Source organism: Setaria viridis, chromosome 8 (assembly GCF_005286985.2).
Source record: "Setaria viridis chromosome 8, Setaria_viridis_v4.0, whole genome shotgun sequence".
Lineage (NCBI taxonomy): Eukaryota > Viridiplantae > Streptophyta > Magnoliopsida > Poales > Poaceae > Setaria > Setaria viridis.
This window is the reverse complement of record NC_048270.2, coordinates 6,161,370-6,189,085: the sequence shown is the minus strand read 5'-3', so window position 1 is coordinate 6,189,085 and position 27,716 is coordinate 6,161,370. Positions and strand designations below refer to the sequence as shown.

Genomic DNA, 27,716 nt, shown 5'->3' with positions numbered 1-27,716 from the left:
CACCAAAACTAATCGGTAAAGTTTACAAAAGTACTCGGAATTGCTGCATTTGATTAAAAAGTAATCGGGGGCTACATACATCTACGAGCCCATCAGAAGGTTTGGACAGTCCTAAATATGAGGCTGGACACTGAGACGTATCTGACATGGAGACTATGACACAAGATGGCGTAGTCTACATGGAAATATAGAAACTAGTCGGGGATTAGAACAAACTCATAGTAATAATAGTAATAAGAGAGAACTCGTCAAGTCCTTCGAGCAAATCTGAACTAATTTATATGCAAATAAAACTGAAACAAGGTAAAATGCATGAAATTTAGCGACAATGATACTTCGCTAACGGGGAATACATGGTGTAGTCCCGTAACGAGGTTTATGTTTTTTTATTTAGTGAAGTAGGAAAATTAATGAAGCTCGTAAATTCATCTTGAATACGCACAATTTCACGTTGGTGACTTTACGTAAACCTTGCAGCGGCGGCGTATTCCTCTCTCCCCTCCCCTCCTGTACAAAACCCTACACCCCCATCAATGGCGGGAACCGCAATTTCAGTCCCCGCACTTCCCGCCTCCCCCTCCCACTCCCTCCCCAACCTCTTCGACGATGAGCTCAGGCGGGCGCGGCGGCAAGAGGCGGGCCCCCCCGCCCCCCGCGCCCTCAGGGGCGGCGGCGAAGAGGGCCCACCCCAACCCGGGCACCCCGCAGCCGCCTCCACCGGCGGCGGCGGCGGCGCCCGGGGCGGAGGAGGAGGACATGATGGACGAGGACGTGTTCCTGGACGAGTCCATCCTGGCGGAGGACGAGGCGGCGCTGCTGATGATCCAGCGGGACGAGGCTCTCGCGTCCCGCCTCGCGCGGTGGAAACGCCCCGCGCTCCCCGCAGACCTCGCCACCGGCTGCTCCCGCACCGTCGGTACGACCCCGTGGGTTCCCATTTTCTCTCCGGCGCGCTCTTCCGTGATCCGTGAGTAGATGGCTTCGGGGTTCCGAGTTAGGCTGGTTAGGGGCGAGACCACGAAGGGAGACGGATTGGGGTCAGCATTCCTCTGGCGGATTAGGAGCGCTTTGCTCTTAAGTAACTGTCAATTGGATAGGGCGCTCGTGTTTTTGACAATGCGGTGTTATTTAAGTTGCTTGGGTGCGGTCTGGGGCTCTGCAATTTCCGTATCCGATGCAATTGTGTGCAGATATGTTTTCCGAAATGTTGTGTTCAGGAACTGTGGACCATGGAAGTTCGGTGTAATTTTGGGCAAAACGAGGAATTCTTCTTTGGATTTATATGCGCATGGCTTCAGTTAGATCGGCGAAGTTTACAATTCTTTTTCTATTTTTGGGTCCCTGGGCAGCTTGGGAGTGTGAACTTTAAGCTGTACCTTGTTTTTACAACCAGAGTAAATTATAACTACAAATGTGCAATCGATGTATCATTGAACACAATGTTCAATTGGAGGGTTTGGGGGGTTAGAAAGAAATTAGTACAATTTCTGTATTCCAAGGTGGATCTTGTGTTCCCTTGATTTTGTCCTGTAGAATTCCATAGTCCTGGCTCAAGTTCTGCTTGTATCACCTGTCAAGATGAAATGGATATTAGAATCATGATAAAATTGTACTTAATTATGACAGGCAAGATTGAAAATTACTGAGGGGTTTTTCCAGAGTTTGTTGTTTCTGAATTGATTTGTGAAGTGAACCTATTATCTATCAGACGGACGTCTGTATATTTCTACACACTTTTGATTCACTTATGAGCTATGAGCCTTAAAACTTGGGACTTGTTTAATGGTCCTTTTGTACACTCTTCTATTCAAATTCAATGTTTCTATGCTAATTACGTAGTCTTGTTTCAGTTTTAACTTGTATGAACACATATTTTGGATATCTGGCTTCATCTTACTCTAGATACTCTCTATTGTGTTGGACATTCTAGCTTTTCAGCAATTGGAAATAGATTATGTTATTGGTGAGAGTCACAAAGAACTGCTGCCCAACTCATCTGGTCCTGCAGCCATACTCAGGATTTTTGGTGTCACCAGAGAAGGTAAGTAATATCTTGAGTTCTCTAATATCTTTGAGTAAATAATTATTATTTGTCTTATGGCTTTTGCTGACCTGATGCTATCATTGTACCTTTTGAAGGTCACAGCATATGCTGTCAGGTGCATGGATTTGAGCCATATTTCTATATCGGTTGTCCTTCTGGGATGGGTCCTGATGATATATCACGCTTTCACCAAACACTTGAGGTTTGTACTTACAAGCATAAACTGAGCTTTCTACACAGAGTACTTTGGCAATACGTGTTTTCCTTATATGTTGTCTACAAACTGAGCTTTCTACAGGGGAGGATGAAGGAGTCAAATAGAAGTAGCAATGTGCCAAGGTTCGTGAAGAGAGTTGAGCTTGTGCAGAAGCAGACAATTATGCATTACCAAACACAACAATCTCAGCCTTTCCTCAAGATAGTAGTCGCTTTGCCTACAATGGTTGCTAGCTGTCGCGGTTAGTGATACTCTAAGGCACAGTTTCATTATTATTGTTCATTCTTGTAGATTGGCCTCACTATTATTTTTATTTAACAAATAACCTATGGAAACTTTTGTTCCATGTCAATATATTTCTTATCTTCCAAATTACTAGTCACTTCCTTTCTCTTTACTGACTTAAATGGCATATGCTTGATTATAGGCATCCTGGAAAGGGGCATAACGATTGAAGGCCTTGGTTCAAAGAGTTTCCTGACATATGAGAGCAATATTCTTTTTGCCCTTCGTTTCATGATTGATTGCAATATTGTTGGTGGCAACTGGATTGGAGTTCCTGCTGGGAAGTACAGGAAAGCAGCCCGTGTCATGTCCTATTGTCAGCTAGAGTTGGATTGCCTGTATCCTTCTCTGTTACCTGAATGCTTCAACCCTTTTTACTAAACTGTGATGTTGTTGAGTTAGTCTATTCTTAACACAACTAATAGATACTCAGATTTGGTAAGCCATGCTGCCGAAGGAGAATATTCTAAGATGGCTCCATTTCGCATATTAAGTTTCGATATTGAGTGTGCTGGTCGCAAAGGTCATTTCCCAGAACCAACTCATGATCCTGTTATTCAGGTTGAGTTCATTATCCTCATGTATCTCATACATGATATCATTTAGTTCCAAATACAAATATATTTATGCTTACAATTTCTTGACTTCTTTGAAATTACATAGATAGCCAACTTAGTCACACATCAAGGAGAAGGCCAACCTTTTGTACGGAATGTCATGACTCTTAAATCATGTTCTCCCATTGTTGGAGTCGATGTAATGTCATTTGATACAGAGAGAGATATACTACTTGCTTGGAGGGTAAGTGATGCTGTCTTTGGAGTTCTCAAATTCAGTTGAACTAATGTGATGTATGATTGCATATAGCCTTTATCCATGGTTGTCACTTTGCCTTTTGTATCTACAGATTGTATTTGTTTTTCCTTTTTGCTTGTTATATGCTCCCTCCATTCTTGAATATATGATGTTTATGATAAGCTAATTAGTTCAAAAATGAACTAGCTAGCTTGTCCTAAAAATAAACTTTTTCTTCAGAAGGGAAAAATGTTAAATACAGTCATTCATTAAAAAAATTTAACTACAGTTTCTGATTGCAGACAAAGGACTTGGCTGAAAATAATCTGATGGCTATTTTGAAATAATTTGCAGGATTTAATACGTGAAGTGGATCCTGATATCATAATTGGATACAACATTTGCAAATTTGACTTGCCTTATCTTATTGAGGTACAATTACCTCTGCAAATTATTACTTTTTGTCCAGCTTGGTAACCAGTGATATTTAAGTACAACATGATTGCGCACATTTGCAGAGGGCTGAGGTTCTTAAGATAACGGAGTTTCCTTTACTTGGCCGAATCAGAAACGGTCGTGTTCGTGTCCGTGATACGACCTTTTCCTCGAGGTTCCTATAGTTCTATCTTCAATGCATTTAATATTTGTTATAGTCTCCATTAGTTTGCTTTTATCAACCAATTATTTAGCCAACAATTTTTTTGTTATGTACTGTGTGGTCCATTCAATGTCCAGTTTTTTTCTTTGTTTTTTTTTGGGGGTGGGGGGGTGGGGGTGGGGGGGGGGGTGTAACATGCCATTGAGGCATTATTTTTCTTTTTATTGTATGCTTGCATGTGCATCTTATGTTTTCATTTTGCGCTTTATTTGATTCTAGCAATGCATGCAATACTCTGGGAATATGATTTTGCTGACATGCAAATCTTGCTCATTTGTTCTGAAGAAGAAAAGATTATTCATTGTTTCAATGTTAAAGTAGCCTATAAGGAGCTCTAGGATGTCCATATCTCATACATTTCATTCATAGCTTTAATGGTTAGGCATATTTTCTGTGTCATCATGATATCCACTGTATTTCTGTCTTTTAGCTCCAATCAGGTTAAAATTTGTAATCCACAAAGAGCTCTTTAGATGATGCTGAATCTATATCATGTCTAGGATTTCCACAATCCGTTACATGGCATTCTTCTCCCATGGAGAGTGAGGGAAACATCGATTTCACAATCTTCTCCATTTTTTTCACTGATTTAAAACATAGAAATACTTGAAGCTGTCACGACTCACAAGATGGAAATAGGAGTGCTTGTGTAAAACATGGAAATGAAAATGAAAGAACTTTCAAGTCCTTTTTTCACATAAAAGAAAATAATAAGATGAGGTCGTTACACTTATGCAGGCAATATGGTGTGCGCGAAAGTAAGGATGTTACTATTGAGGGGAGAGTGCAATTTGATCTCCTGCAGGTAACCTTTACATGACAATGACATTGGTATTTATTATTTTCATGAGATTATTTCATCCATTTCTTTATCTTCATTACCTGTGTATGATCCAGGCTATGCAACGAGATTACAAGCTGAGTTCCTATTCATTGAACTCTGTATCAGCACACTTCCTTGGGGAGCAAGTAAGTCCAAACATTTCAAGTGCCCTTAGTTGCTGTAAGCCATTGTACTTGCAGTCATTCTGACGCCTTTCTGTTTGAACTTCCTTTTGTATTTGAAGAATCTCTGTGGATGGGAAATTCTGTTTTATTTACTGACTCTCGTCTCCTACTATAAATATTTCTGATTGCATCACATATGTCTTCAGGCTTCTAAAAATGATATTCTGTTGCAAAGTTATATGGTGGATGGCTTTACATGAATCCAAATCATTTTTTCTGATATGTCGCTAACAATGTTGGATTTAAATGTTCTTTCCTTCTTTTGGGAACACTTACCTTTTCTTTTCTGATAATTGATTTTGAGCAGAAAGAGGATGTTCATCATTCAATTATATCTGATCTTCAAAATGGAAACTCAGAGACACGAAGGAGGCTGGCAGTTTATTGCTTGAAGGTCAACTAAATATTCCTTTTGTGTTATTTGCTATTGAACTGGTCATGTTTTCCAGAGTATGTTGGTTAGTTGCGCTCACTTTATTCTCCATTGCTGATGGAGCTTTTAGGTGGCGGACCCCTTTTTAAGTGTTGTCCTTCCTGTAGTTTCTCAGAAGCGTTTGGCCAATTTGTCCAAATAAACAGTTTATATATTGCTGTACACATCATTTTTAACATAAAACACGTATGTCGATGTTCAAGCACCATTTTTGCATTTTGGAAATTTCTCAGGAAGACTGCTATTTTTGTAATAAGTAAGCAACACTAAGGCTTTGAAGTATATTTTGTGTTTTCGTTGCCCAGTAGGTCTGCCAGTAGGTAGTTACTGTTAAGGGTATAATAGTCAAGGGTAGTATTGTAATATCCTAGTGTCTAGGGTTTGGGGGGGTCTCATGTATATATACCCCTTTGGGGCTATTCAATACATCAATTCAGTTCAGTGTTCATCTTTTCCTGCATTTGTAACAGTTACATGCTAGCATGAATGAGTGCTACTATTGATTTTGATGTGTAATCTGTTTGCTAGCATTTTTACCTTTTTCTTTTATAAAAACAGGATGCTTATCTTCCTCAAAGACTGTTAGATAAATTGATGTATATCTACAACTATGTGGAAATGGCGAGGGTCACTGGTGTTCCCATTTCATTTCTTCTTTCAAGGGGACAGAGCATTAAGGTGAGAACAAAGCAAACCCTGCTATTGGCAATATAGCACTTTAGTACAGTAACAATAATTTCATTTGTTCCGCAGGTCCTCTCACAGCTACTCAGGAAAGCTAAACAGAAAAACCTTGTTATACCAAACATAAAGGGTCAAGGGTCTGGACAAGATACCTTTGAGGGTGCAACTGTAAGTTGAAGGATGTCATCTGCACTTTTGTAGCCCATTTGTTATTTCCTGTCTACAGCTATTTTGACTTACTAGGATATTTGTATTTATCATGCCGCGAACTTTATAGCTTGTACTGTACACTGAAAACTATCTTTACACTGCTTGCCTTGAACTGAGCGTATAAATATTTGCCATACCAAGCTAAAGAAAATTTTGATGGCTGATCAAGTTATCCGCACTTCATGCAAATCCTGTTCTTGATCCATCCTTGTGGCAAGAAAGCATTAATCAGTTTTTCCACTATTTTCTGCATTGGTCATGCAATGAACCATTTAGTTTTTATTTCCTTTGTACTATACATGAATTCTTATTTTACTACAATATGTGTCTCCCTTCAATTTTAGGTTTTGGAGGCAAGGGCTGGATTTTATGAGAAGCCCATTGCAACTTTGGATTTTGCTTCTTTGTATCCATCAATCATGATGGCGTATAATCTGTGCTACTGTACTTTGGTAACTATTCTGCAGATTGCTCATGCTCATATCTACTACATGCTCTCTGCAATGAATGACATTTGCTAGTTTTTATTTAATTTTGAAGGTGCCCCCAGAGGATGCCCGGAAACTCAACTTACCTCCAGAAAGCCTCAATAAAACTCCATCTGGTGAAATATTTGTGAAACCAGAGCTACAGAAGGTTAGTTGTGTCCTGTCTTGATAAAAGGTGTTCCGGACAGAAGAACTGTTTTCTAACCAATATGATGAACAAAATATCAGGGTATACTTCCTGAGATCCTTGAAGAATTGTTAGCTGCTCGGAAAAGGGCAAAAGCAGATTTAAAGGTATTTTATCAATGCTGTCTGTAAGAAATTGTATTAAAGATCTTCCAAACTTGCAACAGCAGATATTCGTACAATACTGAGTTTTGTCCTTCATTGAGTTCACCACCTATTTGTTCAGGAAGCAAAGGACCCACTCGAAAGGGCTGTTCTTGATGGTCGTCAGCTTGCATTGAAAGTACTTTTATCTTTCCTCTTCTTTCCGGCAAAACACTTATACATCAAATTCAAACTCCTTGCGTAATGATATTTCTAAATGGCTTATGTTTCAGATAAGTGCAAACTCAGTTTATGGTTTCACTGGTGCAACTGTTGGTCAATTACCTTGTTTGGAGATTTCTTCAAGTGTGACCAGCTATGGTAATCTTTAGTTTAGCATAATCAAGGAATTCAACTTATAGTTTGCTACCAATTTGGAAATTGAAATTTCTTGCTCTGAAGCATTTTTGGTCACACAGGTCGACAGATGATTGAACATACAAAAAAGCTTGTCGAAGATAAATTCACAACAGTAGGAGGCTATGAGCATAATGCAGAGGTAAAGCAGTGGTTGCCTTGTTCCTGTATTTATACAAATTTTATAGATCCCCTGTTATTTTTTAACCAGTTGAAGCAGTCATCTTTTACTATTGTTCTATGTGATACCTTGGATGCTCAGGATTGATATATAGACAGATATATATAATAAATGGTTTAACCCTTGTAAACCACTATCTAAGAATTGTCATTATATATTAGGTACATGTAAATTGCATTCATTAGTTTTAGCTAGATATCAACAAGTGATGTCGAGAGTCAGAGCTTCTGGGACTGTATACTTATGAACCACAAGCACTGCTCAGGACCTTGTTGAGATGGTGCCCTTTGTTACGCTTAAGTTCAGTTTCTTGGAAGTCTAGGTATTTGCACTGTAATCAATTTTTTTGGGTCTGCATGCATGCTTTCTTACTTGTGCTCTATTTTTTTGGGATCAGAGATGTGCCTTTTCTGCTCACTTTCTGATCAAATTTGGTGACTTCACAGGTAATTTACGGGGATACAGATTCAGTGATGGTACAGTTTGGTGCTTCTACTATTGAAGATGCAATGAAGTTAGGAAGAGAAGCTGCAGATTATATTAGTGGAACATTTACTAAGGTAACCAGAGAAACACTTACAAACATGGTGCTTTGGGCTGTGAGCTATACAAACATTTAAGTGGAAAATTGGCACGTGGGTCCTGAGTGTAGAACTGTTGTAATTGATGCTCACCCATGATCTTCTTTTTTGCGACTAAGCTCAAACCATGGCTCACCAAGACCTGTTTGGAACAGTGAAAACAGTTATTAGCATGCTTCCCTTTTTTTAAAAGAAAAAACCTGATCCCTTAAACATTTAACGGCAAGGTTACTGCCTCTGGGCTCTGGTACTAATTTCTTGCTGTATAATCCTTAACCTTGTCAGCTGTATATTGAATTTCGATCTATTAGCCTGTCCTTTACTTCCCATCTGGCCAAATATAGGAAAACTGTAATATTCTTTTTGCATCTTTTCCATTTGTATTGTGAAATAACGTGCTCAAAAATAGTGTGAAGAATCTGTCCACATGATTTATATAAGAACAAAAAACTATCCAGAACCTTGACTGTTCTTATGAATGGGCACTCAAAGTGATCTAATCTTTATGCTATATTCCTGTAGTGCATATTTTTGGAACATAAAAAATCCCCAACTGACCTAAATGAGAAATGTTGTGAATTTGTCAGTAACTTACCCAGCTGAGTTTTAATCATTTACTTTTCATCTAAGCTACCAACTCAGATGTTGCTTTTGACATCTGCCTTGCAGCCCATCAAGCTGGAGTTTGAGAAGGTCTACTTTCCTTACCTGCTGATCAGCAAGAAGAGATATGCTGGTTTGTACTGGACGAATCCTGAGAAATTTGACAAAATGGATGCAAAAGGTATTTTATTTTTGTGCTAGTTGTCTATGATATAATCTCTTTATTTTTTTTAGCACAGATGTTATTTCTTTGTTGCCTTCACAATGCTTGTACCTCTGCATACAGGTATTGAAACTGTAAGAAGAGATAACTGTTTATTAGTAAAGAACCTGGTAACTGAGTGCCTTCATAAAATACTAGTGGACCGAGATATTCCTGGTGCAGTTCAATATGTCAAGAACACCATATCTGATCTATTAATGAATCGTGTGGACTTGTCTCTTCTTGTTATAACAAAGGTGAATCAGTGCACAGCTGACCTAGGATACCTATAACGATGGGCTCTGTGTTGCAACTTTTTTAACTGTTCAATACATGCAGGGTTTGACTAAAACAGGAGAAGATTATGCGGTAAAAGCTGCTCATGTAGAGCTTGCTGAGAGAATGCGAAAGGTATGAACTCTTGACTTTGTTAAGTTGTTTCCATGTAAATGACCTTCAACCGTAACTTAATGATCCATGTGATCATGCCTTGGCACTGCTGAAAAATCATGTTTTTCTTGACCAGAGGGATCCTGCTACTGCACCTACTGTTGGTGATCGTGTTCCTTATGTTATAATTAAAGCAGCAAAAGGGGCAAAGGTAAAATTCTTCTGAACTATGTATGTGCTGCTGTATTGTTTCTGTGATAGTGTGTTTGATGCATTTGTGTTTCTGCGTGCAGGCATATGAGAAGTCAGAAGATCCAATCTATGTTTTGGACAATAACATACCCATAGATCCTCAATACTACCTTGAGAACCAAATTAGCAAGGTTTTTGCTCAAAGCTTCACTTGATATTTGAAGCTTCTCCCCCCTACCCTGTCAGTAAAAATTTCTGACTGATCATGTTCTGCTGATCATCAGCCACTTTTGCGGATCTTCGAGCCAATCCTGAAGAATGCCAGCAAAGAATTGCTTCATGGAAGCCACACCAGATCTGTTTCGATCTCTACTCCTTCAAATAGCGGTATAATGAAGTTTGCAAAGAAACAGTTGACTTGCCTTGGATGCAAAGCTGTTATCAGGTGATTCTTGTACTACATCGCAGATGCAAAAACATAGCTCTCAATGCTACAGAGACCTAATCATTTACTGCATTTTCACCTTGCAGTGGTGCCAGTCAGACACTTTGCTCACATTGCAAGGGAAGGGAAGCAGAGTTATACTGCAAAACAGTAGCAAATGGTATAGATTTCAAAGTCTAAAATGCTTCTCAGTTTCGGAAGCAGTATATCTCGACGCTCATTTCTGAGATTGAATTTTGACACCTGCAGTTTCTGACCTGGAGGTGCTCTTTGGGAGGCTATGGACGCAATGCCAGGAGTGCCAGGGGTCTCTGCACCAGGACGTCCTCTGCACAAGGTTTGCTACTTTTCCCTCCATTCAACGGTTGCTAGTCACTACGTTCCAGCTACATGTTCTGAACGTTTCCGCCCACAAGCTCAAAACCCTCTTCCTATGCAACCATTGCAGTCGGGATTGCCCAATTTTCTACCGGCGACGGAAGGCTCAAAAGGATATGGCCGAAGCTAGGCTGCAGCTGGATCGATGGGACTTCTGAGCCTTGTAAGATCTCATGCGAACTACCCAGCATTTTCGCACATAATGCGAAAATACTGCAGCATGGTTTGCGATCATACGGCCACATCGTGAGCTTCGGCAAGGAGTCAGCCGTGCGCCCTCCGAGTTGAGTCACGTAGGATTATTTTCTGTAGGATTTATCCGTATGTTGTTTAGGTGGGTGTTCTTAGTTCGCAGGAGATTTGTGTCTCCTGCCATTAACTAGATGACAAGATGGATGGTGGCTCTCTTGGTCTGATGATGTACCAATGTAAAAGAGTTGGTAGGAGTACGGAACAAGTCATGTTGTAACTTGTTTGGTGAGACGATCCAAAAAGGCAGAGAAGCATCCATTCCACGTCTATGTGAACTTTTTATGGTGTTATGCCCATGGGCTCCCTTCCTATTTGTTCACCTGCCTCTGCCTGTCCGTTCCTCTATGCAATGTGCGTTCGCACTAATTCCTGTGCTTCCGCAGCACCAGCCGGTCTGACGCGTGCACAAAAGTTGACCGGCGCCCGTGAGAACCACCGGATCCCGCCTGATCTCCCCACCGTCTCTTTCTACTACGAAGCCGTAGCGAACTCCCCATCTCACTCTCTGTCCGGTCGTTGACTTCACTCGCTGTTCATCATTCTCTCTCTTGTTCCAGCATCGTTGCTCGTCGATGCTGACCACGACTCCAGCAAGGCCGGATCTGCAAGGCTGCGACGCATGCTTGTCGCCTTCCCTTAATCCGGTAACATTCTGTCACGTTTCATCAGTCTATGGTGAGCTGAAAGCAATGGAGATTGGGTTGGTTTGTCAAATTCAGGGTGCAGGGTGCCAGAGCTTTGTGTTCTAGTTTTCTGGGTGGATGATGAAAGGGATGAGCAAGAAATGATTAGGGAACGTTGAGCGATTACTTTGCTCAACAGATCTGGTTGAAAGCAAGCTCAAGTGCTCAACCAACCACCATCATGGCGGAAGCTGTTGTGGGAGTCCTGATCGGCAAGCTCAGTGCAGCCTTGGCGAACCAGGCGGCAACCTATGGCGCATCCTCTGCTTGGCAAGGAAGTTTCTGCCCTCAAGGGTCTCTTTGGGGAGATCCGCAAAGCCGAAGCAGAGCTGGAGATCATGAGGGCCTACCTGCGTGACTCTGAGAAGTTCAAGGATGCCAATGAGACCACAAGCATCTTCGTCAGGAGGGTTCGAGATGTAGCTTTCCGGATCGAGGATGTTGTTGATGAGTTCACATACACACTAGAGGACTGCAAGCATGGGGGATTGGCAACCAGGATTAAGAAGAGGATCAAGCATGCCATGAATTGGCGTCGTCTAGCTCTGAAGCTCCGTAATGTCAATGCTGAGCTTGAAGATGCTGTGAAAAAGAGGGAGCGTTATGCGATGCCAAGAGTGTTGGAGAGATACGCTGGAGGCAGCGTCCATCATGCCGGATCTGCCAATCAAACTTTGAGTTTTGCTAGGGAAGAGGATCTGGTTGGTATTGAAGATAATGTAGCTAAGCTGACGCAATGGCTTGTAGGTGATTTGGAAGGAAGGAGCAGGAAAATCGCCACAGTTTGGGGGATGGGTGGAACAGGGAAAACTACCTTGGTTGATCATGTGATTGTCAAGGTAGATTTTGATACTGCTGCTTGGGTAACAGTGTCAAAGAGTTACAAAGTCCAAGACTTGCTGACCAAGATTGCTAGAGAGTTCGGTGTCTCGATTGATGCTAGGAACATGGAAATGAGAAGCCTAGTTGAGGTCATACGTTTCTATCTTGAAGGTAAAAGGTATTTCTTGATTCTAGATGATGTTTGGGAAAAGGATGTGTGGATCAATATCATGGATGTCTTTCCGAGTAACGGTACCAGTCGAATTGTTCTCACATCAAGAAAACATGAGGTTGCATCATTGGCAACTAGTGATTGTGCAATTAAGTTGGAGCCGCTAGGAGAAGATCACTCTTGGAACCTGTTTTGCAAGCTAGCTTTTCGGAATAATGATGACAAGAGGATCCCCTTAGAGTTGGAATATTTGGCTGTAAAATTCTTACAGAAATGTGAAGGCTTACCTATTGCTATTGCGTGCATAGGCCGCCTACTATCCTGCAAACCCACAACTTACTCAGCATGGAAAAATGTGTATGAGGATTTAGAGTTGCAGTCAAGTAAAAATGTGATTCCTGGTGTTGATGTGATTCTAAAAGTCAGCTTGGAAGACCTTCCATTTGAACTGAAGAATTGCTTCTTACATTGTGCAATATTCCCAGAGGACTATGAAATGAAGAGGAGGAGAGTAATAAGGCACTGGATTACTGCTGGATTTATCGATGAAAAAGAGAATCAAACAATGGAGGAAATGGCAGGGAAATGCTTGAATGAGCTTGTAAATAGAAGCCTACTACAAGTCGTGAAGAAGAATGGGTTTGGACGAGTGAAATGTTGCCGGATGCATGATGCCGTCCGTCAGCTTGCCCTTGACAGAGCAGAAAAAGAATGCTTTGGTAAAGTATACGAGGGCTCTCAGACATTTTCAGTAGACGGCACACGTCGGTTGTTAATACAGAATTCCAATATTGGACCTCTGAGTCAATCTGGTGCAACAAAATTTCGTGCAATCCATGTTTTTACGAATTATATCGATATTAATTTGCTGAGGCCTATCCTTGCCTCTTCAAATTTGCTGTCAACATTGGATCTGCAAGGTACTCAACTCAAGATGCTGCCTGATGAGGTCTTCAGCTTGTTTAATCTGCGTTTTTGGGTCTTAGAAATACTGGAATTGAAATTCTACCTGAGGCAGTAGGAAGATTACAAAACCTAGTAGTACTTGATGCATTGGGCACTTGTCTACTATATTTACCAAAGAATGTAGCAAAACTAAAGAAGCTTAGGTTCGTGTACGCATGTGCACTGCTCATAGAAAGAAATCTTCGCCGTTACGATGGAGTTAAGGTGCCTAGAGGCATAGGGAATTTGACCAGACTTCGGGCTCTGCAGAATGTTAAAGCAAGCTTAGAGACTTTATGTGATGTTGCAGTCTTGACAGAGTTAAGAACATTTGCAGTTTGTGATGTGAAGAGTGAGCACTCCTTAAACTTGTGCAGTGCTATCTTGAACATGAGCCATCTCGTCCATCTGTCAATTAGTACTGCATCAAGCGAAAATGAAGTGTTACCAATGGAAGCACTCTGTTTGCCACAGACTCTTTCTATCCTTGAACTGGAAGGGCAGCTGGAAAAGAAAAGGATGCCCCACATTCTCTCATCCTGGTCGCACCTTCACAACCTCACTCGTCTGTCTCTGATATCCTCCGAACTTGATGAAGACTCCTTTTCTTGTTTCACGGTGCTTCGTAATTTATGCTTTCTTGACCTTTCTAAGGCTTATGATGGAAAGAAACTGAATTTCTGTGCATTGTCATTTCCTAGACTCCGACAACTAAGAGTATGCGATGCTCCACAGCTCAACCAAGTGAAAATAGAAGAAGGTGCACTGGAAAACCTTGTTGAGCTAGTGTTTTCAGACTGCCCGGAATTGAACAGCCTCCCTGATGGCATTGAGCACCTTACAACCCTTGAGGAGTTATGTTTGTTAGACACTGCAGACGAACTCATAGAGAAGCTTAGGCAGGAATGTGGAGCAAATCAATGCAGTGAAGAACTTATGAAGATTAGCCATATTAGGAAGGTTGTCGTCAGATTAACTGAGAAAAACATATGGGAAAGAATTTGATGACCGGAGGCAAGGGGGTTGCTATTTGCTGAGGCAAGTCCTTTTTGGTTGATATCATTTCTAGACATGTAGTACTTCAATTTCTATGTTCATAACGATACATACTAATACCAGAGCATATGAGAAAGAAGCCACACCAGATCAGTTTTGATCTCTACTCCTTCGAATAGCGGGATAATGAAATTTGCAAAGAGATAGTTAGCCTGCCTTGGATGCAAAGCTGCTTATCAGGTGGCTCTTGTACTATGGTGCAGATTCCAAAACCTATGATTGCCCTCTATTTGGACGAAGACTTGACCATTGTACTGCATTTTTGACACTGCAGTGTGGTGCCAGTCAGACACTGCTCACACTGCAAGGGAAGAGAAGCAGAGTAGTACTACAAAACAGTAGCAAATGGTATGGACTACTCAGCCTGAAATCTTCAGAGTTTGACAGCACTATGTCACAAAGCTCAGCGCTGGCAGATCAAATTTTGACGTCTGCAGTTTCTGACATGGATACGCTCTTCGGGAGGCTATGGACGCAACGCCAATATTGCCAAGGATCTCTACACCAGGGGGACGTTGGGACTTGGGACTTCTGAGCCTTGTAAATTCCCACACCAGAAGCCCATATTTGCACACATACTTCTGAAATGTTGCTGTTGGGGCAGGAAGTTACCGTCTACCAGATCATGCGGTGGAGTCAAGGTGCAGGCCGTAAAGATGGGCCTGGACCTTGGTGAACATCCCCTGTGTCATCATTTAGGCTGGCTGGCTCGCTGCTGTACCAGCATGTATTGGCATGTAATTTGTTGTTCATTAGTTTGGAAAAAGTCCATTTTACTCATTCCATCTATCCACTTTGTCCGTTTAACTTCCGAACAAAATTTTCCTGAACTATTTCATTTCGTCCAATTTACCTCTAATTAGGTTTCTCTTTTTTTTCTCCATGCATGGGAGAAACTCTTTTGTTGTGTTCTTCTCAAGTTCATTTTTGAGGGAAATGTGTTCTTCTCAAGTTGGGTCAAGTTTTAGGAAGGAATGAATCTCAGCGCACGTTTTTTTTTTTGGAAAAAAACAGGATCACGCTTAGTTTGACAAAACTTAGGTGCACCAAATAGCCACTTGTGCCTTCCATTCTAACTTCCTCCGTTTCAAATTGTAATAAATATTATTATGCAGATCTAGATAGTAGAAAAATCAAAATGACTATAATTTGGAACGAAGGGAGTAGTATTCTAGTTGGGCAAATTTTGGTCAAGCACGGGCAAGGCCAGCGCCGGTGCGAAACATACTGAACTCTATATTCTAGAATTAGGATTTGTGTCGTCATTGCTCTGAGTACACTCCACACTGGTTCACATAATTTACATGACCCCAGAGTGGAATAATCTTAGTTCATAAGATAAGACTGAATGAGCAACGGGTCCAAAATGTCAGCGTCTTTTGATCTGTTATATATACTGCAGCCCTCTCTGTTGCTAATCGTACTCGTATTACTATACGTAGTAGGACTATAAGTTGACGGCCATCGCCACCTGCCGACGCGCTTGACGGCCATCGTATTTACATGTCCGAGGGCGCGTTTTGGTCCTTGCGGTGGGCCCCGTGGGGCGGTACCGCGCGGTGACCGCGACCCGTTCGGCAGGATTATACACGCCCCGACGGCGACCAGTCCCTACACAACAAGTCACCTCCCAAAATATCCCCCCCCCCCCCCCCCCCCCCCCCCCCCCAGATCTTGTGCTCGTCGAACACGAAGGCCGATCTGCGACGACTGCTGGTCGTCTTCCCCTGTCCCGGTAACCCTCCACCAAATTTCAGCAGTTCGATGATCCCGGTTTCTGAATTTCGCAGTTTTTGAGATTTGTAAGATTTTTTTAGTCGAAAGGTTGAGTGAGTTATAACTCGATTTTTTGCTGCAGGATAGTGGTGTAGAAAGAGTCATGAAAGGGAATTAGAATTGGCAATTGAAATACTGGAAAGGCGATGCATATGCATACCCGTTAACTCCCTCCCTTTTCCCGCGGCCGGCATCTGGAAATCAGCGGAGGAGAGTCGTGCTGCTGTTATTCTGGGTGCTCGATACAAGTTACGGCCTGTTCGCTTCAGCTTATTCAGCCGGCTTATCAGCCACCAAACAGTGTTTTCCTCTCACAACAAATCAGCCGTTTCAGCTTTTCAGTCGGCTTATAAGCTGAAGCGAACACGTCCTTAGATGGCTGCTACCCCGAGTAACGTGGCATGGGATCGAGGTTCAAGCTCCCGCTGGCCAGCTGCCCCGCACTCCATCAGAGCTAACCACCCGAGCTGACACCCGCTCCCTATTGTAGGTGCTCGATCGTCCCGTTGCAACGAGAAATCCCAACGGAGATCCATGGCGAGGAATTGGAGGATGAATTGGAAGGTGACCATGGAGAGCAAAGCAAACATGGGGAGGTGCTCCAGGACCTTGTTTGTTTCTTTACCATGCATCTTGAGCACTCCTTGATGTTGATGATGCTGGTAATTTTTTTTGCAGAAGGTAATGGTAACGCCGATTCCTCGATAAAAAAAAAGGACGAGCGAGTCTAGGTGGAGGGATTTTTTTAACATAATTGAAGCATAGAAGCTTGTCCAGGAGTCTATCCCGTGTTGTTTAAGTTTGTTGCTAAGTTTCTGTTCTGGCTGAACCTGAGAGTATTTTTTTTCTTTTGCCCGCCGGTTTCCAGGGCTTTTGCGTCGGGAGCCTCTTGGGCCTGTTATGGGCCGAAAGCACAGAGGAGATCGTCCATAAACTCACGCCACACCACGCCACGCCACGTGCAAAGTTCTGCAAATTCTCCCCGGTCAGGTACGAGCTCACCTTCTCTTCCTCCCCTCCACCAGTCCACAGGGCCCTGTTCACTTAGGGCCTGTTTGATACCACCTCATAAACTTTAGAATAGTCATAAAGTTTAGGAGCTAGAAATTGCTAGTCCTAAAATTTAGGAGTGGGATGTTTGGATGGACTCATAATTTGTAGAATGTTAGAGGGAAAATGACCGTTGTACCCCTAATTAAAGGAGCAACTGCCGGTCACCATCCCCTCTATTTTTTGGCGCGAGCGAGCGCTTCTTCTTCTGGCGAGGCGCGAGCAGAGCGCTGCCTGGCGTGCTGCCTCTGGCGCAGAGCTGGTTTTTGCCGGGTTTTTTTTGCGCCAATTTTGCCGGCCCTTTGCTGCCGCCTTTGTTAAAAAAACGTAGTGGAATGTCCAAAAACAGTAAGCACAGTCCATCGTCATTCTCATTACAACTCAAAAATACAAAACCTCTACAATCTATTGAACAAACCATTAGCTATACTATCACGAAATTCGTTCATAGTTTGATCTCCATCTGACTCTTCGATATTTCCCTCATGTCCTTCAATGCTTGATTCTTCGGTCAAAGGAACAAAATTTTCATCACGATCACACATATGAAAGGCCCTATCCGCATTATCGTTCTCCCTAATGAAATTGTGAAGTGCCATGCATGCTACTATTATTTTGCTTTGCTTTTCAATTGGAAAACTTGGTATTCCCAATAAAATCCTCCATTTCATCTTCAAAACTCCGAACGACCTCTCAATAACATTTCTAAGTGATGAATGCGCGTAATTAAAAGTCTCCTTCATACCTCTCTGATTTGGGCCACTCCGGAACTCAGGAAGGTGGTACTTCGTACCTTTGTATGGTGCAAGATACCCCGTACGGTTAGGATATCCAGAGTCTACTAGATAAAACTTCCCTACAAATACAAAAGAGAATATGGTTAGCAATATTGGCATATAATTTATTTTCAAAATATTATTGAGCAAAATTGTACCTGGAGGAGGGTGTGGATACTTGTCAGCATATTTATTTAAGGCATCACTGAATACTCTCATATCATGAACTGATCCAGGCCATCCACTAACAACAAATGTGAATCTCATGTCGAAGTCACAAATGGCAAGCACGTTCTGTGTAGGGTATCCATGTCTGCCCGTATGCTGCACCACCTTATTACTTGGCACCACAACTGGTACATGAGTCCCATCTATAGCTCCTATGCAATTGTTGAAATATGGAGCATACCTAGGGTTTCTCAACCTCTGGTGAATTGTTGTAAACTGAGGGTCCTTTGGCCTAATTATATCTACTGCTAGCCTAATAACACATGACAAAACCAAATCAAATGTGCGGCTTATTGTTTCCAATGACCTTACAAACCGATCCGCAACTTGTCTTAGTGACTGGGGTGCACCATTTATCCATAAGAACATAGCTAAAGCCTCCATCGTTGACATTCTTCTAGTTCCCCTCAAACCATAAGACTCAACCAACAGGTCATGAAGTTGGTGAAATAAAGTGCAAGACATCCTAAACATGTTGTAGCATGAGGTTGGATTTGATAGTGTCTCTTGCACCCATTTATGCCCGGTATAGTAGGTACTCTAGGTGGCCCTTTGTGATAGTAAGTGTCATAGTACATACCAAGCATTATTGAGGACTCCATAATCTCTCGATTCCTCTTTCGACGTATGATTTCCAGCTCCATGAACTTGCATGCCATATTAATGAATTCATCGTCAGAATCTCCTTCACCATCATCCTAATTCACCATTAAAAAAAACAGGCATACATTAGTCAAACAAATCCATTACAGTCACATTAGTACTGCAGCCGAGCCATGTTCACAAACTGAAATCAAACATGTTCAACAAAATCAAATACTCCAGTACTCAAACAGCCACATATTGAAACAACCACATATAGAAACAACCACAAATTTAAACATGTCACATGATCACAACTTCAAACAGGCACATATTCAAGTTCTAGCAGCCGAAATAACATGTTCAGAAACCAACAATTCAAGGTTCAAACAACCACAAATCTATACTACTAAATTCTAATCTAAGTTCTCCTTCTTGCACCATCTTTTCAAAAAAGCCATTCTAGCCTCTGCATCATCAAGGTTGCAGAAGAATTCTCTGTTGAATTTATCCTTGCATATGTCCCAACAAGCAAACATTTCAGCACTATCCTTCCTTGCACCACATTCTACTGCTAATTATTGGCATCTCCTAACTTCATCTGCCACTGAATTGGTGTTCATCTTCTGCCTCTTATCTTCTGTGAATTTGACAATTGATGCACCAACATTCCTGAAAATACTATGGGTCACATCATCCTTCTCTGATTGCCTGTTGAAGTAATTTGTCACAGCAGTGATCATTGGGCTTCTAGATTTTTTTGGAGGGCTAGTAGTAGTTGATTTGATGCTTGCATTGGACCTCTTCCTGGTGTTTGAGCTCTTAGGGCTATCATAGAAAGAGGCAGGTTCACCATCACAGTCCTCTCCACCAACTAAAGGGTCTCCAATGTCATCATCTTCACCATATTCTTCTTCTTCCTCCTCCACTTCTGGAATGTATGCTGTGCTTCCATCAACTGCAGTTTCATGAAACATTTTTTCCAACTGATCTAAGTACTCTGGAGCACCATGCTGCAACTTCCTCAAATCAGGACGTTTCTGCAAGTGACATGTCATTCTAAGTCAGGACCACTACATCCTGGAAATTAAAGGGTTAGTACAAAATTTATGTCTCACCTATGTGTGTAAATCCCACCACCAATTTGGAGCTAGCACTGTCCCATCAGCATTTCTACCTAGACCTGATTCCTTCTGTAGGCTTTTCCAAAAGGTATACAACCTTTTCAATTGATCTCTTTTATTCCTAAACTGCCCAAGATCATGCTTCAAACCAGTAGCCATGTAGTACTTTTCCTGAATTATCTTCAACCCTCTAGTGGACATGTTGCCTTTGGGACAATTTCCTTCTCTAATTTGCTCAACTGACAAATCACAGAATATTCCAGTATTCCTTTCTGTCCACTGTGCTTTGTCATTTTTAATCTATTGGATAAAGAACAGTGAATTTCCAGGCAACACACAAAAAGCAATCAACAAATACATGTCACTAATTCAGGAATATGTAATGAATTTATCTAGACATAATACATGAAGGCACTAATGCATGAAGCAGCATTTTCAGGAACTCACAAATTCAACAACTAACAATTTCAGCATGTCACAATGGGAATAAGTCACAGATTCATGAAGCCACTAATTCATCTAGCCACTAATGCATGAAGCTCTGTCATGCATCTAGTCACAATTCAATCCATTCCTGAAAATTTCAGAACAACTTCCATAGCTAATTCATACTATCAACTTCCACAGCTAATTTCAGAACAATTTCAGAACAACTAATTCTAAATGGACCCTAAATTCTTACTATAAAGTCACAGATTTTACCTGTGAGGCAGGAAACACAACTTCGACAGCTGCATCATCAACAACATTGTGTTCATATGCATCAAAAGCATCTTCTGGAGGGCCTGAACTTCCTCCACCACGAGCACCACCTCGACGGCCTCCTCCACAACTTGCACTGCCAGAACCACCACCGCGAAACAAAGATTTTGCACGGCCTACTCCACCTCTGCTACCAGGCCCCCTGCTGCCGCCCGCCATCCTGCTGCCGCCTGCACCTTGACTGGAGCCGGTCGCCTTGCTGCCGCTAGGTCCTGTGGTGCCGCCGGCACCTTTGCTGCCGCCGGCCCCTCTGCTCGTGCCGGCCGCTCTGCTCCCACCGACCCCTCTGCTCCCGCCGGTCCCTTTGCTGCTCCCATCACCACTGCGAGCCGCGCGTAAGCCAAGAGTACGGCTACCGCGGCCCCAGGGAACCTCATCTCCCCGAAGGTACTCTGAGTATATGCTCAGATCTGCGTACTCCTCAGCATGGGAGTTGAGGTCCAAGTTCTCCAAGCCGTGACGGGGGGCACTGAAAGACTCGGACTGAGAGAAAAAATCGATTTGGCAGGGGGGAATTTGTGGATCGGGCTGGGGGAACAAATCCTCCAATCCGTCGTCGCCGTTGTCCGCCATTAGTAAACGACGGAACTCAAGAACGGCGGAGGACTGGAGGGGTTGAGGAAACCCGGGATCTTGTGGGGATGGCGGCGGGGAAATGGGGAGGACGCGGCGGGGAACTGGGGAGGAGGCGTCGGGCAAATGGGGACGAGGCGTCGAGGGAAGGAGGCGGCGACGAAATGGGGAGGAGGTGGGGAAATGGAGATGAGGCGGCGGGCAAATGGGGAGGACGCGGCGGCCAAATGGGAAGGAGGCGGCGAGGAAAGGAGGCGGCGGCGACCGGAGGAGGCGACGGCCGGATGAGATGGCGGCGGGGAAAGGTGGACGAGGCGGCGAGAGTAGGAGGCGGCGGCCAAGGGAGGAGAGGGCGGCAGCGTAGATCCGACCCCGGAAGGGGATGGCGGCGGTGGAAGGAGTACGGGGAGGGTGGAGGGAGGAGGAGGCAGCGGCGGAGGGAGGAGGAGGCGGCGGCGGAGGAAGGAGGAGGCGGCAGAGGGAGGAGGAGGCGGCGCAGATGCGCTGTGCGGGAGGAGGAGGCGGCGCAGATGGGCTGTGCGGGAGAAGAGCGGGGGAGGATAGGGTGCGACCGTGCGTCCGTGGAGAGAGAAGGGGAGGGGTAGGAGGGGTAAAAGATGGGTTGGGGACCACTTTTATGAGAAAAATGAAAGTTTATGATGGTTTGATCCTCCTAATGAAAACAACACCCCTAAATATTATGAATACACTTTTATGACACCAGTTTGGATGCAAAAGTCCTAAAAGTGACCTAAAAGTGAAGTCCTAAAGTTTATGATGTGGTATCCAAACAGGCCCTTATAATCGCTTCTCTTTCCCTGCTCTCCATAAACTCACGCCACCACGCCACGTGCAACCAAGTTATGCAACGCCCTCCCCGCTCTCCACCCCAACATATAGGGGACATTTGGCTTGTTTGCTAGCTGGCCTCGCCCAGCAAGGAGAGCCTTGCCAGCAGCGGAGAGGTGATACAGCTCGCCCGAGCAAGTAAGGGGCTGTTTGGATACGAGGTGCTAAACTTTAACAGTGTCACATCGGATGTTCGGATGCTAATTAGGAGGACTAAACATAAGCTAATTATAAAACTAATTGCAGAACCTTGTGCTAATTCGTGAGACGAATCTATTAAGCCTAATTAATCCATCATTAGCAAATGGTTACTGTAGCACCACATTGTCAAATCATGGACTAATTAGGCTTAATAGATTCGTCTCGCGAATTATACTCCATCTGTGCAATTAGTTTTATAATTAGCTTATGTTTAGTCCTCCTAATTAGCATCCAAACATCCGATGTGACAGGTGTTAAACTTTAATAGGGTGTTCCCAAACACCCTTAAGGGAAAATTTTACTTTCACAAACATCGATGCAGCAGGCAACCCTTCCAAACACAGAACACAGCTCCCTCTCCTTGACCCGGCCAGGTGGCCTCGTCAAGAAATTCAAACTGGCCCTATATAACCTCCCCCCCGCGGCGACCATTCCTCCCTCCCATCTCCAACTTTCCCCTCTCCCGACGCTCAAGAGCCTGCAGAATCGCGATTGGCCGGCGGCGCAATTCAGCGGCTTCCGAAAAATGCATCCGCTTGATCCGGTGCCTGCAGCGCGTGGCCTCCATCATCATCAGGTACGAGCTCTTTAGCCAGTTCCCAGGCTTCACCCAGTGGTGCCGCGGATGCCGTCCGCGGTTCCCGTTGTTGTTCGTCCGCCATCCTCGGGACGAACCTCATATAGCTGTTCGTGGGGCTCGGACATGGTGTTGTACTGTTGTTGTAGGACGGTCCTCATATAGTTGTCGTAGCCATGGCCTTGGCGACTGCCGCTGGCGGGTTCTGGGCGTTTTTCTGGGTCCAGCTCACTTTTTTTTTTGAGAAACTGTGGACCCAGCTCACATGATCACCCACACGGACACAGATCGGGTGCAGTGGCCACTGTCGCTGCAACACTACGGGAAAGCTAAAAATTGCCGAGTGTTTTTTTTCGAGCACTCGGCAAGTTACAACACGGAGATCGTGTGCAGTGGTCACTGCCGCTGCAAATTAAGCAGTACCAGCATTTCAGAGCCACCCAACTGATGAGCAATGGCTAGGATCAGACTTTCATATTTCCTCCTTTTCTCCTCTCCTCTAGATGCCAGCCACCACATTGTTAGGCATACGGAGCACAGACTATATGAAAAATGCCTTTTGAGATGAGTCACTAGCTCATTCAACTGTAATTAAAATTTTACATGTGTAGTATTCTTCTAAACTGAGATGTGCTTAGCACAAAAGCTGTCACAAAAAAGCTTGACACAAGAACATTTGCCTTCAAAGTTTATCATATACGTACAAAAGCTTGTACCAGCTAGATTATCATGCCTTCAGTACATTTCCTGGAAACAAAAAAAAGATGATTTCTTGATTAAATCCAACAGGTATAATTCACCTAGACTTACATTTATGCCCAGCTAAAAATACCAGCATCCATACATAACATGGATGGAACAGAAATTCTAATAAGATACTTGACTCTTTTTCATTCTCAAACTCTCGTTCATTCTCGACTCCTTTTCACTCTGAGAACACTAGTGCTTCAATTTATTCTGTGATATATGCCAGTACATATAGACCATGCCATGCAGTAGTGAAGACCTCGGACATAGCCTTTCCCGTTGCAATATCTTGATCCGTAAATATTGTTTGAGGTTGCTTGTGGTTATGTGTTGATAAAAGTGCATTGAATAACCACTTCAATTGACTCAAATGTCTCACCATACACCAAAGCTTCTCCAAATACCACGGTCTCTCTAAAGTGGTTGAAACCCACAAACACACCAAATGGTCTATATTTTTATTGGTTCCAATGGTAGTGTCAAATGTGATGATCTCGCCAAAGTGAGCATAGTCAACAATCATCTTTGTATCAGCCCAAAATATATTTAATATATGTTCGTCACAATCCATTTGTATTTTCAGCTCGAGAACCTTGATTTGAACAAACAAACCTACTTGTTGTTACCAATCCATCAAGACTACTCTTGTTTGCATAGCTCTTTCTAACATTAAAACCCATCCTACGACCATATGTGACCCAAAAGTCCCAAGCTTCATCGATACCACAAAATCTCATGCTCATTTGAGGAATCCAAAAGGGAATCCAAAAGGGAGTTGCAGCCATTCCACAGTTGTGAATAATGTGTCAATTCTGTGAGTCAACTATAATAATCAAAACTGTGTGGTTTCCAAACAATCCTATGAAATGTTCCGGAGATGTGGCACAAACCTTTAGGCAATTCATCGAGCAGATGTTGGGCGTTGTCCATGGAGCCATTGCCTGTAGTTGCTGGGGTCTTGCCACTGTGCTTGGCACCACGGGAGGTCGCACTGGAGCGCAGGAGACTTGCGTGGAGCTAGCCTTCCCTCCTCGATGTGCACACCTTGCTTCTCGCCGGTTTGGACGTCATCGCATCTTCCAGAACAGTGGGATGAGGGCCTTGGATTACGGCCGCTCCAGATGGAGGAGGTATAATTGGAGGTTCCATGGGCACACCAGCTCACCAGCCTCCCTCACGGGCGCGATTAGATGTCACCGAAGGCGACGATTCCGCTCCTATCACCTGAAGCGTGGCAGGCCAAAAGCTAGCGATCTCGCGGCCCACGAACATCATCTTCCTCCTCACGACAAACGCGTCGACGATGCTGTTTCCTGCGCTGCTTTCTCTCGATGTTCTCCCCCGCGCCACCCTCATCCGTCGTCTCCAGCGACTCCCATCGCCGACCCGCTTCCACTGCTCCCTGCCACCCTAATCCGGTGGGCTCGTGCGCGTCAGTCGTGCTCGCCCCCGCACCGCCCTCTTCTACTATCTCCGGCGGCCGGAGCCGCGAATCCGCCCCACGTTGTTTTGCACTCTGTGAAGAGGAAGCTAATGGAAGAAGAGTGCGTGATGGTTGGGTATCCAAACAGCGGCCTTAATATTCGAGACCTTGCCCGCCCGGCCTGCTCGAGAACTCATGGAGTAGTCAGGTAGAAGAAGAGAAGAACCCATATCTCCCTATAAAACCGTGGTTTTTCCAAAGGCTTGCTTTGTGAGGAGCTAAATCTCTAAGCATGTTTTGGAACATACATGTGTCGATGTGTACTGAACCTATCATGGCGAGAAGATGGTGCCATACAATGAGCGGTCAGCTGAATATGTGCTAATATATGCTATTTTCCCATAACCAGGACAATCTGCAGCGTCCATTATCCTTGCGTGATGACTCTTCCAGCAGTATGAGTATGGTATGCTCCCATTCTCCTTTATCCCATTTAGCTTAGTCTGTTACTGTTTGGGGATTATACTGTTTCAAGTTTTCATATCTTGTGATAGCTTTTGTGAATGTCTATTAAATGCTGCTGTATGCCTTTTCTTCAGCCTTGGACCAGCTGGGTTCATTTTTAATTCTTTTTATTTTATTTCTTACTGATTGTTAAACTATCTAAAGCTAGTCTTGTTTATTGCATGTATAGTTGTTTTATGCATGAAGAAACTGTGCATATATATAAGAATGGATTATGGGTCAGTAGTTCATATTGCAGCCTCTCCCTAATTCCGTCATTTCGTAGTTAATTGTTTAACTATATATACTGGATTCTGGAGCTATATGTCAGTACATAAACATCATATTAATTTCCCAAGGCTTATGAAGAACCAATTCTTTTACCATGTTTAGAAAATGTTGATGGGTTACTCTTATCCTAACATGTGCTATTTTGTTTCATCAGGACGATAATATGCAGTTCTCATCATTTACCTCTACTACCAGTATGGTATGATATGATTTTCCTTTATCCTAATTAATATGAACACGATGGCATCGTGGTTTATTTCCTTTTTTGGTGTTCGGCAGGGGCTTGTCAGTGGTATGAGAAATGAGGACAGCCATTTCAACGGCAACTATGAAGCTAGTGATTTACAGAATAGGTTTCCTCAGGTTGCACCTGTGGTGAGAACTGAGAAACTTAAGTAGTTTTTTCCCTTCCTCCTCTCCTCCGGTTTTCCTATTTAAGTTTCTGATGATGTTTTGTATTGGCAATGCTTGACAGGGGCGGGCCAACGTTCAAGTAAATAATAATGTTGTGAACTGGAAGAAGGTAATTTAGACCTTCACTTTTTACCAGAATACCCCTTTGGCTACCATTCAAATGGATTGAGTTCATCAAAATGTGTTCATACCTTGGTCATCAAATTGTATTCATGCTTTTTTTTTTGACTCAGGGTTTACTTAGTTCCTTCCACACTATTGCGGAGAAGCTGTTTGTGTTCTGTGGCAGTCTCTTCATTTTGTCATTGTCATACCCCCTTGCTGCAAATGCAAAAGAGACCTTTGAGGACCATGGGATGCAAGGCATTATCATAGGAAGCGTCATTTCATTCTTCGTCAGCTGGCTTGTAACAGCTCTTGCCTCATACTTGAAGGACAGCGAGACAATTGAGGGCGTTGGATTCCACGTCTTCAAATATCTGGTGCTTCTTGTCTTCCTATTCCATTGCGCAGGATTATGTGTGATACTGCGGTTTTGCGCACATACCCCCAAAGCAGTTCTGTGGTCCCTTGGCACTGTAGGATACATCGTAATTTTGTCCATTTGGGTTTGGGTGTTCTACGTACAGGTGCCACAGGTACTGTGACCTTGTTCATAATCTTTGATGAATTTACATGAAAACAAATGCATCGATGACATTATGTGTTTTCCTCACTCTTCAGATTCAGGAAGAAATGAAGAAAGTTTATGAGACAGAAAATAGGATGCCATTTGAGGGGTCTGACTCTGTGCCTGCATCAGCTGCTCCAGGCCATCGACCACCGATTTAGACAAAGGTAAGCATATATACGATTTCACTTTCCCTCTATTTTCACAATGTGTAATGCGGCTGGTTTATGATGGATATATGTGTTAAGAGCGTGGTTGGTCGTCTTCTCTTGGTGCAGAACAATTCATATGCTGTGGGAATGTTTCATCTTTAAAGGACGTCTGTACATTGGAAGTGAGATACACAGGCCGATCTACCTGGTGGAGGGTGCCGGATTTGTATTAATTAGAAGAGAAGAGAGTGACAAGACCTAGGTCCAAGTATAAAAGAAAAGCTATAGCTGTACAAATATGAAAGAAATGAGATCACTCCTCAATTTGGACGATAGCGCCGCTCCCGCAAGATCAAGCAACACGCTTCCTCTTTGATTTTGCAGAGCACTTGGTTTAGGCTTTTGAACTTGCGTTGGAATACTCTTGCGTTGCATTCCTTTCATATTTCCCAGCACACGAGGATGATTAGAGATCGCAACCCTTCTAGGGGAGCTCCATTCGTAGATTCTAACGCTGACAACCATTCACTGACGGATGAGAAGGTAGTCCAGTCTCCTCTAAATGGAACGTGCGCAACGTGCGCGTCCACCCAAAGATTTTGTCCC

At 43.3% G+C, this 27,716-nt stretch overlaps 2 protein-coding genes and 1 pseudogene across 7 annotated transcripts; all 3 read left to right on the top strand.

The window, feature by feature from the left end:
* Positions 1–562: 562 nt before the first annotated feature.
* On the top strand, positions 563–11,008 carry LOC117833023 (DNA polymerase delta catalytic subunit). Its single transcript, XM_034712364.2, has 30 exons — positions 563–916; positions 1,931–2,041; positions 2,140–2,246; positions 2,343–2,502; positions 2,689–2,884; positions 2,972–3,107; positions 3,210–3,347; positions 3,696–3,773; positions 3,860–3,951; positions 4,738–4,804; positions 4,897–4,968; positions 5,315–5,401; positions 5,999–6,118; positions 6,194–6,292; positions 6,679–6,786; positions 6,875–6,970; positions 7,051–7,116; positions 7,235–7,291; positions 7,386–7,473; positions 7,572–7,651; positions 8,137–8,250; positions 8,941–9,055; positions 9,161–9,333; positions 9,416–9,487; positions 9,603–9,677; positions 9,760–9,849; positions 9,943–10,103; positions 10,190–10,263; positions 10,353–10,440; positions 10,552–11,008. The coding sequence occupies exons 1-30, from the start codon at positions 607–609 to the stop codon at positions 10,637–10,639; spliced, it is 3,318 nt and encodes a 1,105-aa protein (XP_034568255.1). The 5' UTR covers positions 563–606; the 3' UTR covers positions 10,640–11,008.
* Positions 11,009–11,128: 120 nt separating this feature from the next.
* Positions 11,129–15,282, top strand: LOC117833024 (disease resistance protein RPM1-like; annotated as a pseudogene).
* Positions 15,283–16,064: 782 nt separating this feature from the next.
* On the top strand, positions 16,065–27,498 carry LOC117834133 (uncharacterized). Of its 6 annotated transcripts, XM_034713759.2 has the most exons (12): positions 16,070–16,146; positions 16,270–16,599; positions 16,678–16,783; positions 16,866–16,918; positions 17,056–17,177; positions 25,489–25,545; positions 26,029–26,073; positions 26,154–26,249; positions 26,350–26,397; positions 26,522–26,926; positions 27,012–27,125; positions 27,237–27,498. In XM_034713759.2, exons 6-11 carry the CDS (start codon positions 25,537–25,539, stop codon positions 27,117–27,119), a joined length of 711 nt encoding a protein of 236 aa, XP_034569650.1. In that variant the 5' UTR covers positions 16,070–16,146; positions 16,270–16,599; positions 16,678–16,783; positions 16,866–16,918; positions 17,056–17,177; positions 25,489–25,536; the 3' UTR covers positions 27,120–27,125; positions 27,237–27,498. The 6 variants fall into 6 exon arrangements, with proteins under 6 accessions (XP_034569653.1, XP_034569650.1, XP_034569647.1 ...); XM_034713762.2 differs by having other exon boundaries at positions 16,065–16,146; positions 16,275–16,599; positions 16,866–17,177; XM_034713756.2 differs by having other exon boundaries at positions 16,866–17,177.
* The last annotated feature ends 218 nt before the right edge of the window (positions 27,499–27,716 follow it).

Excerpts from the sequence above, each read along its gene's own strand:
- LOC117834133 (XM_034713762.2), top strand. Across the intron at positions 26,074-26,153 it reads TTACCTCTACTACCAGTATG|GGGCTTGTCAGTGGTATGAG; the intron begins GTATGATATGAT and ends GGTGTTCGGCAG. Across the intron at positions 26,250-26,349 it reads TTCCTCAGGTTGCACCTGTG|GGGCGGGCCAACGTTCAAGT; the intron begins GTGAGAACTGAG and ends AATGCTTGACAG.
- LOC117833023 (XM_034712364.2), top strand. The coding sequence starts at position 607 with ATGAGCTCAGGCGGGCGCGGCGGCAAGAGGCGGGCCCCCCCGCCCCCC. Across the intron at positions 3,774-3,859 it reads ACTTGCCTTATCTTATTGAG|AGGGCTGAGGTTCTTAAGAT; the intron begins GTACAATTACCT and ends GCACATTTGCAG. Across the intron at positions 5,402-5,998 it reads TGGCAGTTTATTGCTTGAAG|GATGCTTATCTTCCTCAAAG; the intron begins GTCAACTAAATA and ends TTATAAAAACAG.